The following is a 17,934-nucleotide window of genomic DNA, read 5'->3' as shown; positions in this document are numbered from 1 at the left end:
CACGAAAAATCGAAGTTACGCAGAAAATAAATTGCGGTACATTAGTTATCTTTTGTTATCTTTGCATGTACTGTCTTGTAAAGGTTCTCCAGTCAATGTGCTTGAGCTCATGAAGCTGTGTTGGCACTGTACTTTCCATCACTTGGTTGCAAAAATACAGAGACATCATTACTTTTATAGGCCTTCACGTCTAAAACGGGGTGTCAGTACCAGCGTGTGTACTGGTGCCGCATGCCTTTATGTCATGTCTGAGCACTAGCACATAGGTCTAGGAGCTTTTGCTACGGGTAGTGCCTCGCTGGATATGTCCATTATTTTAAATGTATATAGCACTTTCATTAAAAGTTCATTTTTCATTGTAAATGTCAAGTGCAAAAGCCAAGAAGCTATGTGATAACTTGGGTATTGCATGAAATAAGAAGCTTATCACATGCAGGCCAGTCCTAGTTTATGTATAGGCATTCTTAAGCCATTCAGCTTAAAGGAGGTCCATGAACAAGCAGCATTACATTCAGAGCTGCTGTCATTTGTAATGTGAATTTTGGATCACGCCTGCAGCCATGTATTCCACTAATAAATGTTTTCTAACCGCTGAGAAAACATAACTGCAGAAGAGCAATCAAGCCTCACATTCGGTGCAAGAGATTACACTTACATAGGGGATCATTTACTGCTTTCAGAATTCCCTAAAAGTACTCACACTAAATCGTAAAGCAAGCGCAACTGCTGCAAATACAAACATAACTTTATTACATTTGTACAGCTATTACATTTATACCTGTAAATAAAAAATACAAACCACAAGTTCATAAAAAAAGTGAATCTAATTGCAGCCATACTATGGTGATTGCACAGCCAAGCTACCCTGTATTTTCTAAAGTCCAGGCTACATGTCTAGCACACAAAAGAATTTCAGCATTTTCTCCTTAGAACCAATAATTTGTTTATCTACTTTTGCACGTGGTGCACTTATTGCCACAATATGAAAGGGAAAGCTTAGTCTGTGGTCAAAAAGCGATTCCTGCAAACACATAATTCAGAACTCCACTCACTGCTGTTCAATTTATAATTCTTATGATGAAGAATTTCTCTCATACAGCATTTTCATTTCAGCACAGAGACAAGGAATATTACCAGCTTTAAACTGTAGTCTGGTGTTCATTTTCCTATTGATGCACTATGTGCATACATCATCACAATGTTAAGAGCACTATTATAAAACAAATTAACCTTGGCACACACCAATGCAATCAATTTCAGGCATAACTACCAATGCTGAGATGTAAGAACAGATACCTTATTATGAAAACTACATCAACAGTTTTATTACTTCACAGAATTACTTCCTTTAAAGAACACTACACTAGTCCAACACATTCAATAAAGGCTTTGCACACTAATACAAAAAACACTGAAAAGCTCTAAAAAACTCATGCATAAAAAGTTATTTTCTATCTTCTGCTGCACAAATGCCGATATATGTTGGCTTCAACCATGCCATATCTAGAAAACTAACATTTCACAGAATTCATATGTTCATTACGATAAGCTGCATGCATAGGATGTTATACAAACCAAGAAAGAAAAAGCCCTTATTAGAAGTCTCAGAAAAGGCCTCTTGTATTTGTATTTGTATTTGCATTTTCAAAGCAAGATCTCAGTTTCACTTATTATCCTGCTTTTATTGAGGACAGTGGCTAGAGGCAACAGCCTTAAGCTTAACAAAAATACTGAAGTATGCAAATAAACCGCATAAGCCAGTAGCCTATCTATTAAGCCACTACAACATATGTGCTCTAGGTTTTTCTACTAAAACAAATTTGTTCTTGCTGCAAATTTAATGAACAGTGCTACCTTAAATGCAAGCATTCTTGTATAGAACATACCACGAGATATCTAAGTTCTGCAACTTTAGCAAGACGAATTTGTAATTTGCAAAAAAAGAAAGAAAAATATTTATAGAAAACTGTCAAGCTACAACTTTGCTGAACAATCTAAAGTAATCATGCAACAATATATTTGTTGTCTTTCATTGAGCTTTCAACAATGTAAAAAGGTTTTTGCCATTAAAATAAAATATAATTTTTCAAGCCATTGTGCATAATTTAGCTCCCCATAGTAAGTAAAGAACAAAGAATAGTGTACCAATTCAACTTCCTAATTAGCAGGCACTTTAAGCTCAAATTCATACATCGTTAAAAAGGTTATATATATATATATATATATATATATATATATATATATATATATATATATATATATATATATATATATATATATATCCACCTTTGTCTCATGGTTATAAATGAAACAATGCAAACTGCCTTGTTGCAACTCACATGTAGGTACAGTAAATCTTGTTAGATAATGATTCGTACACCACAACATGCCTCATGGGTATATATGCAATGTGTAATAACAATTTCGATACATTGTCTTAATCTCTTCGAACTAAACTGTGCAGCATAAACATTATGCTGAGTGTAAATAATGCACTACAACGTCACAGCAAAATAACAAAGCAACGCAGCTTTCGAATTCATCATTTTTCACCAGCTAATGGTAAGTCTTTAATGCACTGAGGCATGAATGTTACTAACTGCATGACCTGGCTGCAAATGCAGCAGTGCCAACATGCATGCGTATGCATTATGCTTTATATTCAGTACAGCATGAGTTAGATAGTAGTGTAAGCTTTAGTTATAAGCATGCTACAATACAGTAGACTTCCTTTAAGACAAACACGAGAGGAGTGTGGCAGTACAGTCCTATATAGCCAAATTTGCTTTAACATAGCAATGAATTTCTGGAACGTTAAACAAAAATTTATAAACTGAACAGATAATCAGAAAGTTCACCTTAACGAAGATATTAAATGAAATTTGCTGTAAAATGTATGTTTTATAAAATGTATCCCTGTCAGTATTTTATACCACTGAAAAAGCAACCCGATAAACATCCATTAACACACATAAACCTTGTTGCCTCATTGACCTTTTACAGAAAAGCCAGAAGGTGAAGCTCCCCGAGATATCACAGCAAAAATGCCAGAAGAGACACCAAAGCCTGAGGAGGCACCAGAAGAAGCCAAAGTGGAAGAGGCAAAAGCAGAAGAGAAAGCTCCTGAAGAAGCCAAGATTAAAATTAAGAAGAAACCCAAAAAGCCCAAGATTACCGAAGAAACACCTGAGGAAACTGTCATTCTGAAGAAGCCAGAAGAAAAACCAGAGGAGATTCCGAAGGAAGTTACAGAAGATGTCACAGTCTCCTTGCTAGAAAAGCCGGAAGAGGCTCCAAAGCCTGAGGAGACACCACAAGAAGTCACAGTAGAAGAGGCAAAACCAGAAGAGAAAGCTCCAGAAGAAGCCAAGATTAAAATTAAGAAGAAACCCAAAAAGCCCAAAATTACCGAGGAAGCACCTGAGGAAACTGTCATTCTGAAGAAGCCAGAAGAAAAACCAGAGGAGATTCCGAAGGAAGTTACAGAAGATGTCACAGTCTCCTTGCTGGAAAAGCCAGAAGAGGCTCCAAGGCCTGAGGAGGCACCAGAAGAAGTCAAAGTGGAAGAGGAAAAAGCAGAAGAGAAAGCTCCTGAAGAAGCCAAGATTAAAATTAAGAAGAAACCCAAAAAGCCCAAAATTACCGAAGAAGCTCCTGAGGAAACTGTCCTTCTGAAGAAGCCAGACGAAAAACCAGAGGAGATTCCGAAGGAAGTTACTGACGATGTCACAGTCTCCTTGCTGGAAAAGCCGGAAGAGGCTCCAAAGCCTGAGGAGGCACCACAAGAAGTCACAGGGGAAGAGGCAAAACCAGAAGAGAAAGCTCCTGAAGAAGCCAAGATTAAAATTAAGAAGAAACCCAAAAAGCCTGAGATTACCGAGGAAGCACCTGAGGAAATTGTCATTCTGAAGAAGCCAGAAGAAAAACCAGAGGAGATTCCGAAGGAATTTACAGAAGATGTCACAGTCTCCTTGCTGGAAAAGCCAGAAGAGGCTCCAAGGCCTGAGGAGGCACCAGGAGAAGTTAAAGTGGAAAAGACCCCTGAGGAAGCAGAGCTTAAAGTAAAGAAAAAACGCAAGACGCCCAAGGTCACTGAGGAAGCACCAGAGGAAACTGTCATCCTGAAGAAACCAGAAGAAAAACCAGAGGAAGTTTCTAAGGATGTCATAGATGTCACAGTCTCCTTGGCAGAAAAGCCAGAAGACGTTCCAAAGCCTGAAGAAGTACCAGAAGAAGTTAAGGTGGAAGAGGCTAAACCAGAAGAGAAAGCACCTGAAGAAACAGAACTTAAGATCGAGAAGAAACTCAAAAAGCCCAAGCCTACTGAAGAAGCACGTGAGGAAATTGTCGTTCTTAAGAAGGCAGAGGAAAAACCAGAGGAGATTCCTGAGGAAGTTCCGGAAGATGTCACAGTCTTCTTGTTGGAAAAGCCAGAAGAGATTCAGAAGCCTGAGGAGGCGCCAGAAGTCAAAGTGGAAGAGGGAAAAGCAGAAGAGAAAGCTCCTGAAGAAGCAGCACTTAAGATCAGGAAGAGACCCAAAAAGCCTGAGATTACTGACGAAGCACCTGAGGAAACTGTCATTCTGAAGAAGCCAGAGGAAAAACCAGAGGAGATTCCGAAGGAAGCTACAGAAGATGTCACAGTCTCCTTACTGGAAAAGCCGGAAGAGGCTCCAAAGCCTGAGGAGGCACCACAAGATGTCACAGTGGAAGAGGCAAAACCAGAAGAGAAGGCTCCCGAAGAAGCCAAGATTAAAATTAAGAAAACCAAAAAGCCCAAAATTTCCGAGGAAGAACTTCAGGAACCTGTCGTACTGAAGAAGCCAGAAGAAAAACCAGAGCAGATTCCGGAAGAAGTTACAGAAGATTTCACAGTATCCTTGCTGGAAAAGCCAGAACAGGCTCCAAAGCCTGAGGAGGCACCAGAAGAAGTCAAAGTGGAAGAGGAAAAAGCAGAAGAGAAAGCTCCCGAAGAAGCCAAGATTAAAATTAAAAAGAAAACCAAAAAGCCCAAAATTACTGAAGAAGCACCTGAGGAAACTGTCATTCTGAAGAAGTCAGAAGAAAAACCAGAGGAGATTCCGAAGGAAGTTACAGAAGATGTCACAGTCTCCTTGCTGGAAAAGCCGGAAGAGGCTCCAAAGCCTGAGGAGGTACCACAAGAAGTCACAGTGGGAGAGGCAAAACCAGAAGAGAAAGCTCCTGAAGAAGCCAAGATTAAAATTAAGAAGAAACCCAAAAAGCCTAAAATTACCGAGGAAGCACCTGAGGAAACTGTCGTACTGAAGAAGCAAGAAGAAAAAACAGAGGAGATTCCGAAAGAAGTTACAGAAGATGTCACAGTCTTCTTGATGGAAAAGCCGGAAGAGGCTCTAAAGCCTGAGGAGGCACCAGGAGAAGTCAAAGTGGAAGAGGCAAAACCAGAAGAGAAAGCTCCTGAAGAAGCAAAGATTAAAATTAAGAAGAAACCCAAAAAGCCTGAGATTACCGAGGAAGCACCTGAGGAAACTGTCCTTCTGAAGAAGCCAGACGAAAAACCAGAGGAGATTCCGAAGGAAGTTACTGACGATGTCACAGTCTCCTTGCTGGAAAAGCCGGAAGAGGCTCCAAAGCCTGAGGAGGCACCACAAGAAGTCACAGGGGAAGAGGCAAAACCAGAAGAGAAAGCTCCTGAAGAAGCAGAACTTAAGATCAAGAAACGCAAAAAGCCTGAGATTACTGAGGGAGCACCCGAGGAAACTGTTGTTCTGAAGAAGCCAGAAGAAAAACCTGAGGAGCTTCCTCAAGATATCGGGGAAGATTTCACAGTCTCCTTGGAAGAAAAGCCTGAAGGGACTCCAAAGCCAGAGGAGGTACCAGAAGAAGTTAGCATGGACGAGGCCAAACCAGAAGACAAGAGAGAAGTCGCCGAAGAGGAGGCTAAACTTACTATTAAGAAGCCCAAGAAAGTAAAAGTGACAGAAGAGACAATTGAAGAAAAAGTAACATTAAAGAAGGTTGAAGAAAAACATGAAGTTCCTGAGGAAATCACAGAGGATGTCACTGTGAAATTAGAAGAAGCACCAGAGGAAGCTCCTCAGCCTGAAGAAGCTCCTGAAGAAATTACGATCGAAGAGAAACCTAAACCAGTTGAGAAAAAGGATGTTGTAGAAGAGGAGGCCAAGCTCACCATTAAGAAAAAATCTAAGAAACCAAAAGTCATTGAAGAGGCACCTGAAGAGACAATGGCAGTAAAAAAGCCTGTGGAAAGAACAGAACGTCCAGAAGAAATCTCTGAGGATATCACTGTGACATTAGAAGAAAAACCAAAAGAAACTCCAAAGCCTGAGGAAGCTCCTGAAGAATTTATAATCGAAGAGAAACCTACACCAGTGGAGAAAAAGGAGATTGTAGAAGAAGAGGCCAAGCTCACCATCAAAAAGAAACCCAAGAAACCAAAAGTCATTAAGGAGGCACCTGAAGAGACCGTGACACTGAAAAAGCCTGAAGAACAGCTGGAAGAACATCCAGAGGAAATCACTGATGATGTGACTGTAACACTGGTAGAGAAACCACAGGAAACTTCGAGGCCTGAAGAAGCTCCTGAAGAACTGACGATCGAAGAGAAACCTAAACCAGTTGAGAAAAAGGAAGTTGTAGAAGAGGAGGCCAAGCTCACCATCAAAAAGAAGCCCAAGAAACCAAAATTCACTGAGGAGGCACCTGAAGAGACCGTTACAGTGAAGAAACCCGAAGAACAACCGGAAGAACATGCGGAGGAAATCACTGAGGATGTCACTGTGACATTTGAAGAAAAACCAAAGGAAACTTCTAAGCTTGAAGAAGCTCCTGAAGAACTAACGATCGAAGAGAAACCTAAACCAGTTGAGAAAAAGGATGTTGTAGAAGAGGAGGCCAAGCTTACCATCAAAAAGAAACCCAAGAAACCGAAAGTCATTAAAGAGGCACCTGAAGAGACAGTGACACTGAAGAAGCCTGAAGAACAGCTGGAAGAACGTCTAGAGGAAATCACCGAGGATGTTACTGTTACGTTGGAAGAAAAGCCAACGGAAACTCCAAGGCCTGAAGAAGCTCCTGAAGAACTGACAATCGAAGAGAAGCCTAAACCAATTGAGAAAAAGGAAGTTGTAGAAGAGGAGGCTAAGCTCACCATAAAAAAGAAACCAAAGAAACCGAAGGTCATTGAAGAGGCACCTGAGGAGACTGTAACAGTGAAGAAGCCCGACGAACAACCGGAGGAACGTCGTGAAGAAATCAGTGAGGATGTCACTATAACTTTAGAAGAAAAGCCAATGGAAACTCCTAAGCCTGAAGAAGCTCCTGAAGAACTCACGATTGAAGAGAAACCTAAACCAGATGAGAAAAAGGAAGTTGTAGAAGAGGAGGCTAAGCTTACCATCAAAAAGAAACCCAAGAAACCAAAAGTCATTAAAGAGGCACCTGAAGAGACTGTGACGCTTAAGAAGCCTGAGGAACAACCGGAAGAACGTCCTGAGGAAGTTACTGAGGATGTCACTGTGACATTAGAAGAAAAACCAAAGGAAACTCCAATGCCTGAAGAAGCTCCTGAAGAACTGACGATTGAAGAGAAACCTAAACCAGTTGAGAAAAAAGAAGTTGTAGAAGAGGAGGCCAAGCTTACCATCAAAAAGAAACCAAAGAAGCCGAAAATCATTGAAGAGGCACCTGAGAAGACTGTGACGCTTAAGAAGCCTGAGGAACAACCGGAAGAACGTCCTGAGGAAGTTACTGAGGATGTCACTATGACATTAGAAGAAAAACCAAAGGAAAGTCCTAAGCCTGAAGAAGCTCCTGAAGAACTGAAGATTGAAGAGAAACCTAAACCGGTTGAGAAAAAGGAAGTTGTAGAAGAGGAGGCCAAGCTTACCATCAAAAAGAAACCAAAGAAACCTAAAGTCATTGAAGAGACACCAGAGGAGACTGTTACAGTGAAGAAGCCCGACGAACAACCGGAGGAACGTCGTGAAGAAATCAGTGAGGATGTCACTATAACTTTAGAAGAAAAGCCAAAGGAAACTCCTAAGCCTGAAGAAGCTCCTGAAGAACTGACGATTGAAGAGAAATCTAAACCGGTTGAGAAAAAGAAAGTTGTAGAAGAGGAGGCCAAGCTTACCATCAAAAAGAAACCAAAGAAACCCAAGGTCATTGAAGAGGCACCTGAGGAGACTGTGACGCTTAAGAAGCCTGAGGAACAACCGGAAGAACGTCCTGAGGAAGTTACTGAGGATGTCACTGTGACATTAGAAGAAAAACCAAAGGAAAGTCCTAAGCCTGAAGAAGCTCCTGAAGAACTGACGATTGAAGAGAAACCTAAACCAGTTGAGAAAAAAGAAGTTGTAGAAGAGGAGGCCAAGCTTACCATCAAAAAGAAACCAAAGAAGCCGAAAATCATTGAAGAGGCACCTGAGGAGACTGTGACGCTTAAGAAGCCTGAGGAACAACCGGAAGAACGTCCTGAGGAAGTTACTGAGGATGTCACTATGACATTAGAAGAAAAACCAAAGGAAAGTCCTAAGCCTGAAGAAGCTCCTGAAGAACTGACGATTGAAGAGAAACCTAAACCGGTTGAGAAAAAGGAAGTTGTAGAAGAGGATGCCAAGCTTACCATCAAAAAGAAACCAAAGAAACCGAAAGTCATTGAAGAGGCACCTGAGGAGACTGTTACAGTGAAGAAGCCCGACGAACAACTGGAGGAACGTCGTGAAGAAATCAGTGAGGATGTCACTATAACTTTAGAAGAAAAGCCAAAGGAAACTCCAATGCCTGAGGAAGCTCCTGAAGAACTGACGATTGAAGAGAAACCTAAACCAGTTGAGAAAAAGGAAGTTGTAGAAGAGGAGGCTAAGCTTACCATTAAAAAGAAACCCAAGAAACCAAAATTCACTGAGGAGGCACCTGAAGAGACTGTGACGCTTAAGAAGCCTGATGAACAAACAGAAGAACGTCCTGAGGAAGTTACTGAGGATGTCACTGTGACATTAGAAGAAAAACCAAAGGAAACTCCAATGCCTGAAGAAGCTCCTGAAGAACTGACGATTGAAGAGAAACCTAAACCAGTTGAGAAAAAAGTTGTAGAAGAGGAGGCCAAGCTTACCATCAAAAAGAAACCGAAGAAGCCGAAAATCATTGAAGAGGCACCTGAGGAGACTGTGACGCTTAAAAAGCCTGAAGAACAACCGGAAGAACGTCCTGAGGAAGTTACTGAGGATGTCACTATGACATTAGAAGAAAAGCCAAAGGAAGTTCCAAAGCCTGAAGAAGCTCCTGAAGAACTGACAATCGAAGAAAAACCTAAACCAGTTAAGAAAACGGAAGTTGTAGAAGAGGAGGCCAAGCTTACTATTAAGAAGCCAAGAAAGCCAGAAATTCATGATGAATTACCTGAAGAAATTCCAACAGTCACTTTAAGAAAAAGGGTCTCAAAGCCTCAAGCTCTTGAAGATGTTAGTGAAAAGTTTACACTACCTCTTCAAGAAGAAGCCCCCGCACCAAGACAATATGATGAAGTTCAAGAAATGTTTGAGCTGCAGGTGCCTCGTAAATTTAGTGCAATTGATACTGATTTCTCTTTAAAGGCAGAAGGTGAAGATCAAGCTCCACAAGAGGATACCCTTCACCTGGATCTTGCTTCCAAAGAACAGGAACGCACAGTAACAGAAGCTTCAGGTAAGCCTGCAATTAACTGCTTAAAAGTGCCTCTAGATGCTCACGTTCAGATATTTCTGGCTTTGCAGATGAATTCAAGATTGTCCTTCAGCAGCCTCAAGGTAAGGGCGCACTATTACTTTTGCACCTGTGATATACACCATGAACCAAGCCATTTACAAGGATATAGGGGAAGGTTATTATGAGTAATGCACTGTATTCAATGCATTGTAATCACACATTGACATAGAATTTGTTATTTTGAATGCTGTTTCAACTTATCCACATCATTCCTAAATATAATGTGGAGGTCGCATGTTAAATGCTTGTGACACCCCTAATGTCACATACTAGTCTACTTAGACCAAATACTTTTGTCTAAGTAGACTATGGTTCTATTCTCATTTGCATTATAATGATTAGGATCGGCAGGTAATTATCTCTTGATGTGAATGCAGGCTGAAAAACATAAGTTTACAAGTGCACTTTCTCTACAAAATCAATGCACGGTATGTTTAGCTTGTGCCCAGGCTTGAAAAAAATCATTTCTCTCCACAGATGTGGCCCAATGCACAGTATAAGTCTAGCTTGTACTCGGGATTGCAAAAATAATTTCAGTATTGTGGACAGGTTCATGAGAACCCACGCACTATAAGTGTGAAATATTTATTGGGTTTGGAATCTGAGAAAAAGTTGAATTTGTTGGTACCTTGGGCACAGTAGTCTGGTACTCGCATTTCCAAAAATCAACATAGTGTTGTATGGTTTTACGCGACAGATGCACACCCTGTTAGGAAATTCAGCTTTTATGTGCAACAGCGTTAGCTCATGGTGGAAGGAATTTATGTCTCAACGTTATTGTAAAGAAGCATGAGGAGTGATACTTAGAACAGCATGGCAGTTAGTAAACACTATGCTGCCTCTCTGTTCAGCTGTGGCATGGCTTATGTTACCTTAGCTTCATACGTCAGAAGTAAGCCTCCAAGCATGTTTCTGTGCCCTCGTCAGAACAATGCATTCAATCATCAAGTTGTGATTCTTCTGAGTAAAAACCTCCGTAATTACTGATATGTGAATTTGTTAAAAAACACTGTGAAAGATCAAGTGGAAGCTGAAGGATTGTATTCTACATGCAATTTTACACCAACACCAAGGCACAAGCAGAGCATCACTGCAGCAATTATGCCTTGTGTCTCGCATGTTTTACTTTTTCTTAAGTAGCTATCAACTCCGTAATTACAGTATGAAGCCTCAATTCTATGAGAGCACGAAAAAATTAATTACGTCATATTTTAACGTGAAAATGTTTATGTGTGCTAAGTGCAACGTTGCTTAAATACAGGAAATGGGAGGCTGGGTACATCACAGAACCTGAAGGTGGTTGTCACGTGGTATAACAAAGAACTCATACACATGCTAGTCAGCCCAGTGCAGTGGTTGAAGGCCATACGATAATTATGCTGTCAAAGACACTGGCCACATGCTGCCAACTTGCCTCTTTCATTCCTCTTGGCGTCAATGCAGCTTTTTTTCCCGCTTTCATTTTCACAGCGTGTACTATTGTGGTCAGTATGAGCTGCCATATGTGATTCATGGCCGAAGCGCTGTTCCGGTCAAGCTGATGGCGCTAACTTGCGACGCCTTCGAGCTTCGTAAGAATTCGATCCCCCCTCCCCCTTCCCACGACGCCCCATTATTTTTTATGATAGTCGACAGGCCAGTGTATTTTAGCTTCGCAAAGAAAGGAGACGATGGAAAGTGCGGGAGTATGCGCACTGCTGGAAAGGTGAAACCCTCCACTTTTTAAACATTTCACGTTAGTGCCACCAGCAAAACTGGAATAAAGCTAAGCCAGGAGATCGCGCTGGCCATGACTTGCGCGCTCCAGCTCATACTGAACTGGATAGTGCATGGCTGCACTTCTTTGTGGCAAAAATAAATCAAGCGAAGCCTTTATTCTGTGGTTCTCAAAATTCGAAATGACTTAATTAAACCCAAAGCCTGGTCCGCTGCTGTTGCTCCTCTGTCAGGGATGTGTAATACCAAGTGACCATCACCTCTGGTTTCTGGGACATATCCAGCTTCTCGCTTCATGTGCAAAGCCATGCTACACTTAGCGTGTCTTTTGAACTGGTACGTCACATTGAAAGGTGACATAAATAGTTATTTTTTATAATCACTGAGTAAACAGCAATCAGCTAAAGAAAGAAAGGAGACAAAAATTTTATTTCAGTACTTCCTTAAAATATACTTGGTGTTTATTCAGTATAGCTGCATATAAAGGAATGGAGAGATACAGGTGAGGCGCAAAGAGAGTTCCCAAAGTGAAACACTATAGAATTATAAAATTACTTCTTAAACTTGCCTAAAAGGATATCACTTGGACCTGGTTATAATGAAATGGGATATACCGAAATAATTGATATAATGAAGTAAAAGCAATTGCCCTTGAAAGCCCCATAAAGATCCATGTATTTCAAACCTTGTTTTAACGAAGCAAAACTATCCTGTCGATGGATTATAAGGAACTAGATTCATCTCCGAAACCAAAAAAAAAATCCCCACCTTTGCACGCCAAGCATATCGCTTTCCGCGGGGTTGAGGTTGAGGTGAGTAAGAGACACATATTTCTGCAGCCCTAATGGAAGCACGGCTCAGTGTATGTGGGGAGAGGGAAGTGTGAAGAAAGAGGTAGGCTGGTGCAGTGAGAGAGAGAAGTGGTTGAGCGTAGTTATGAGGTGGCGTTGGCCTGGTCAGCTTAAAGCACTGTATGTGAGCCACACTGCTTGCACGCGGTGATATGAAAGACCTGTGCATCCACTTGTCTCTCCCTGTGGTGCACCACAAAGGCTTGAGCAGCAGCTAGGCGTGGCCATGGTCTCTGAAACTGAATAGGCGGCGGTGCAATCCCGGGAGGCCCGTGCAATCCTGGGGCCACGTGAGGGCGACAAATCAGCTGCATAGTCGACACACCATGTGCTGTGTGCCTCACGACAAGTTGCGTTAATGTCACAGCGTGCTAGCTGTTATCCTTAATCACGTTGCTATTTCACCAGTTTCGCCACAATATAAAAGAGCCAAGGGGAAAGCGGAAGAAAAAGGCGATTACGTTAGAACAAGAGCTATCGTAAAGGCTTTCGCCTCAGGTGCTAAGAAGTCGCATGTTGCACACAAACATTCTTTCACCATTGTTTTATTAAAATTTCAACACATATGTGACCACACAGCAGTTCGGTGGGCCAAAGAGCTGTCTTCTCTGCTCTTTAGATATAATGACATAATAGATATAACAACATAATTTCAACTCTCCCTTCAACTTTGTTATAATGAGGTTCGAGTTAAACTCTTCATGGTTAATTTTAGGAACCATTATTTAAAATGTATTGTGAAAATTTCGCAATGTTTCATGCTCTTCTACTAGTGTGGTATATATGTGACCACATATACATAAGGGGCGATCATACAGTTTATAAAAAGGGACTACTGCACATAGAAAATACAGCATTGTAAGGAGGCTCACCAAACCACCTGAGAAAAATAATGTTACATAATATATATTAACATGACAGGAGGCAGCGCATACAGATCCCTCCCTTACATCCTTTTTCCTGCAGGTGCAGAACACGGAGCTCTCACTACACTGTAAAATGTGCCAATCTGGATATGCTATAAAATGTACCACTCAAAGTAGAAAAGTGCACTGCATGATGTTGGAGCCATATGTGCTGCTCTTTCTTATATGGCAGGTGACAATGATGGCTAACACTAACAAATACACACAAACTATTAAGTGTGTTGTGTGGGAATGCATAGCACATGGTTTTAGCACAAAATCAAAAGGTCCTGTTCCTTTATGCTTTTGTGGTGAAGCCACAATGCGTTCTCAACCAGGCATCAGCCTCTGGAGTTCCTTTTATGGAGCAGTGGTTAATTTTATTGATGCCCTGTTTTCTTGTGACAGAGGAAAAGACTAGTTTTTTTTTGTTCAGTACAGTTTGGTACTACAGCTCATACACAGTAGTGCTACTAATATAGTAGCACCATTGTGGACATGCCTGGCTCATTGACATTTGAACTGCTCTCCCCCACCCCTCTCCGCTAGGACGTGTCAAGGTTGTTTACGTCAACTGATGTGCAAATGAATAACTAATGAATAAGAATAAGAATGAATAAGAATGAGCCCATATTTCACTTTGCATCTTTACCAAGCACAGAATGGCACTCATTTTTTCTTCCTTCGTTCTAAATATTGAAATAACTTAAGACTGCTCACAAAAGCATTGCCATATATAAAACCAACTTCTAGCTGCTGACATTGAAGTTGTTTTCTCCAAGTATATTGTTTAAAAGAATGTTTTTTTGTGGTTTTTCTTTTTATTTATCAGACAGATTTTATTGGTCCTATTTTCTTTACTAGTTGGTAGGCAATATGGCTATAAGTGAATGTCAGATGGTGCACTATGGTGCACAAATGTGCTTATGAAAGCTCATGCCACTCAAAATGTTTTATTATGAGGAAAATTGTGATTTGACCAGAAAGGCATCCTAGTTTTATTCCTGCTACAAAATAATGCTAAAGTTGAGGAAGTGCAAAGCAGATTTCATTGAAAAGCCATACCGGTCACTAAATCATGCTTATTCCCGAGTTATTGCCACTGACATCAATGCAAGCATAAACACAAGGCAAAATTAAAAGAACCTTCCTAATCTGAAATGAGTTTTCCTAACCTGTTAAACTGAAAAGAACTTGCACGTGTAAACTAGCATCAGGTAGCATAGAAAGTCTGTCTGAAAGTTTAGTGCTCTGTATATTTTATTGCAGTGTTTAGAGCTATATTGAAAAGTTCATGCGAAAAGTGGCATGTTCTGATCATGCATATGTGGGTCACCAGTATCATGCTTCCCGACTTCAGTGGTGCAATTCTTTAGTTTCTGGTTCTCTTCACCAAACTTGTCACTACGGATCCACTGCACTATGGCAATCCTTCTTCTGCACCCATACCACAAATGAACAGCAGAATATCATGCTCTCAAGTTGACAGGCGTCTGTAGTTAACTTTAACAGACAATAAAATATACTGAATGGAAATTCCTCTGTAAAACTATTGGTGCTTGGGAAAACAGTGCTTTGATCCTTCAGCTGGGTGCTTAAGAGAAATGACAAAAAAAGAATTTAGCTCTAGGAATTAAAAGAATTCTAGAGCTGAAGGACTATGCCCCTTATATATAATGCAGATGCAGGAATCGCAAGAGAAGTGTTACGGAAATGGAGCAGCTAAGTAAATGGAGCAGCTGTGCTTATCAAGTCATAATTATCCTGCAGATTGACTCTTTGCATCACATAAAAATGTGCAGTATATTCAATGCATCTCTGTGTAAGCATGATTTCTTTCTTTTCCCACAGATGAAGAAGAGGATGTTGTAAGTTTGCTTCAAGTTTCCAGTCCTCAATTAACAGCATGGCTGCAGTTTTGTGATTTAAAGGGACACTAAAGGCAAATTTAAGATAATGTGGACTGCTTAAGTACCATTCCGGAAACCTCTCAGAACTTGTTTCATGCCAAGAATAAACATAGAAGGGACTGCATACCTTTAGCGCACTTCAAATCACCTGCACCCGAGCAGGGAGTACTGGCATTTCATACGCCATCACCGCCCTTTACTGCCGTTGGTAAGATGGTGGCCGACAGCCAGCACTACAAGTTTCTTGCGCAAAATACAAAAGTGCAGCCAGGAACCGAGCCAAGACAGAGCCGACAGTGCAAAAGAGGAAGGAAAAGTGCACGCCAAGTTATAAACAGGATCTTTGACACTCGTTGCCATGGGCCTCGTTCACTGCTACTTGCAGTTTATGTGACGTTCGTGAGACAGCAAAACCAGCACAGCACTACACAATAACAAAACTACTGAAGCGCAAAAGAACAGGCAGTGCAGAATGGAGTGAAAACTAAACCTTTCAACTGGCTGCATCGTTGCAAAGGGTAATTAATGTTGAAAAGTTATTTTTCTAAGAATAAAATAGAAGTTGACATAGCAGCATTTTCTTGTGTCTTATAAAGCAATGCAGCGATTTTTTATTATGAGTGGTTGAATGCTAGTGACAGAATCATAATGATAAGTCACTACGTCATTGGGTTAGTGCTTAAAGCTCTGTACTCAATACGCCTGAGGCAGTTTCAAGCATTTTAACTTGACTTTTTTGCCTTTAGTGTCCCTTTAAGCACTTCCATTCTTCAATAGTGCACTGTGCAAGCTTTTGCGTGAATAGAATCGTAATGTCCCCTCTTTATTTATAGTAAAGGTACCTTTAACAAAGCACACAACATTAACAGTAAATATTTAATAAAACAATGCAAAAAGTTGAGCAAACTACCTAAAAGGTGCTGAGGGGAAAGTGTGATCTTATTGGTACATAATGACAGAGTAATCGTGCAACGAGACAAGGACAGAGAAGGCAAGGCACGCTCCTCATGTATGTCTCACTTGTGTGTCTCGCTTCCTCTGTCCATGGCTTGTTATTGCACTATTTCTCTGTCGTTAACAGGTAATCTTTAGAATGAATGCTATTGTTATTTTCCATATGGAAGGAAATCTTAAAGCCTGTGTGACCACTTCAAAATGAAATGCATCTTCGCGCAGCTTCCATATCTGCTGAAATTCAAAATAAATTTTAATGTACGTATGGACATGCTTCAAATACTGTACAGCTTGAAGCATCATCAAAAGCTTCATACAAGCCATGCCTCTGAATTATGGTGAATAGTAGTTATAGTTAAAATCAAGCTATTCAATACTTGTTGTACTGGTACTATGCAAGGCATCGTAATAACAAATTTAGAAGTTTCCTTTTCATAATAGCAATCAAAATGCAAAAGCTTGTTGTTCTTACGACCTCACAATAATACAGCATGCATGCCTATGATAATTATGCTGTCAGTGCCCAAATTAGTCTAATTAAAAACTATATGCACTACTGTAACCCACATGTAAGACAAAGGGCAGAAGTAATTGCAATAACAAATGACGAAGGCATAGCTTTCCTTGCTTGGTTTGGGACTTTATATGTCAAGGACGAAACAAAAATGCAGTTTATAAGGTGCAAGAATTTGTTTACCGATTCCCATGAGCACTACCTAGCGTATGCCACTAATATCATCATTATTGTCGTGAGGGGGCTTCTTTCAAGAAGGCAAGTTTTAATTTACCCGGTGATTTTGAAAAAAATTGAATTGTAATAATTAGTGCAGTTAACACAAAGACCCAAAAGTCAAGTCATAAGTTCAAATGAATATGATTAACCATTCAAGTCTTGGTTTAACAATTTAAGCATACTACATCTCCTAGCACACTTAATATAAAGCATGCACAGTTTCCACCTGCGTGCCATTTTCATCATGTTCTAATGTAATGGCTCAGCGGCTGAAAGCAAAAATAAAATGGTTAAACACTGCGGAAGCAGAACTACTCAGCTTAAATAATTGATTACAGATTCTTGAGGCTATTTCAGTCATTTTAAATAATTAGTCTGTCAAAAACAAACTGCAAAAGGTTGCTCCATCATGCACTGTGAGGGCAGAGGAGTAGAAAATTGTACTTTCTTTCCCCGGAAAGCACATTGGACAACAGACTGAGCAGGATCCCTGCTCCATCTGTGCGGCGACCTGCTTTTGCTGGCCTATGTGCTTTTTGTGCCATTAGTTATGGTGAAAGGCACCAACGAACTTTTTCAATGCATTAACAGCATGCAACTGCCATTTCTGCCTATAGAACTCGCACAAAATCTCGTAGGCAGGAAATGCCCACAGACAACTCACGCAACATCATCAAGGTGGCTAACTTCACACTTCGAGCACAAACAAGACGTGAATACATGCAGTTCTGCGTCAACCTCTTTCCCCACTGTGGGCACGCAGCACTCGATTTCTGCCTTGGTTTGAGTGTGAGCTCAGCCATTTTAGTTGTGGCGATTGAGATACGTGGGGAACTATACTTGTGGCACTTTATATATGTGAGTTCAAAATGCAAGACATTGGATGCTTTGAAGGGAATAAAAAAGTGCCGTTCATTTTTTATTTATTCCCACTGTTTTTCATGAGTTCTATTCAGTCACAACTTTCACTATACTTACGTCTCAGTAATTTAAGGTACTCTTTGGCTAATCAAAATATAGCTGATCTTCAAGCTTAATTGCATTCAGTACATGTATATTCAGGGAACATAGTGCTATCTGAGGTCATGTAGCCACAGAACCACAATAAAAAATATAAT

The 17,934-nt window shown here is 40.5% G+C and overlaps 1 protein-coding gene across 5 annotated transcripts in view; it reads left to right on the top strand.

Annotated features, from left to right (window-relative positions):
- Nucleotides 1-17,934, top strand: part of LOC142565945 (uncharacterized) — a 224,173-nt gene that overhangs the window by 154,492 nt on the left and 51,747 nt on the right. For all 5 annotated transcript variants that reach the window (XM_075676574.1, XM_075676572.1, XM_075676573.1 and 2 more), the window contains 3 exons: nt 3,004-9,687; nt 9,756-9,788; nt 15,071-15,087. In XM_075676574.1, coding sequence (XP_075532689.1) covers nt 3,004-9,687; nt 9,756-9,788; nt 15,071-15,087 — 6,734 coding nt within the window. The remainder of the gene's footprint in view (nt 1-3,003; nt 9,688-9,755; nt 9,789-15,070; nt 15,088-17,934) is intronic.

The sequence above is a fragment of the Dermacentor variabilis genome, unplaced genomic scaffold (genome assembly GCF_050947875.1).
Source record: "Dermacentor variabilis isolate Ectoservices unplaced genomic scaffold, ASM5094787v1 scaffold_12, whole genome shotgun sequence".
In the NCBI taxonomy this organism is placed as follows: Eukaryota; Metazoa; Arthropoda; class Arachnida; order Ixodida; family Ixodidae; genus Dermacentor; species Dermacentor variabilis.
This window is presented reverse-complemented; position numbering and strand designations above follow the sequence as displayed.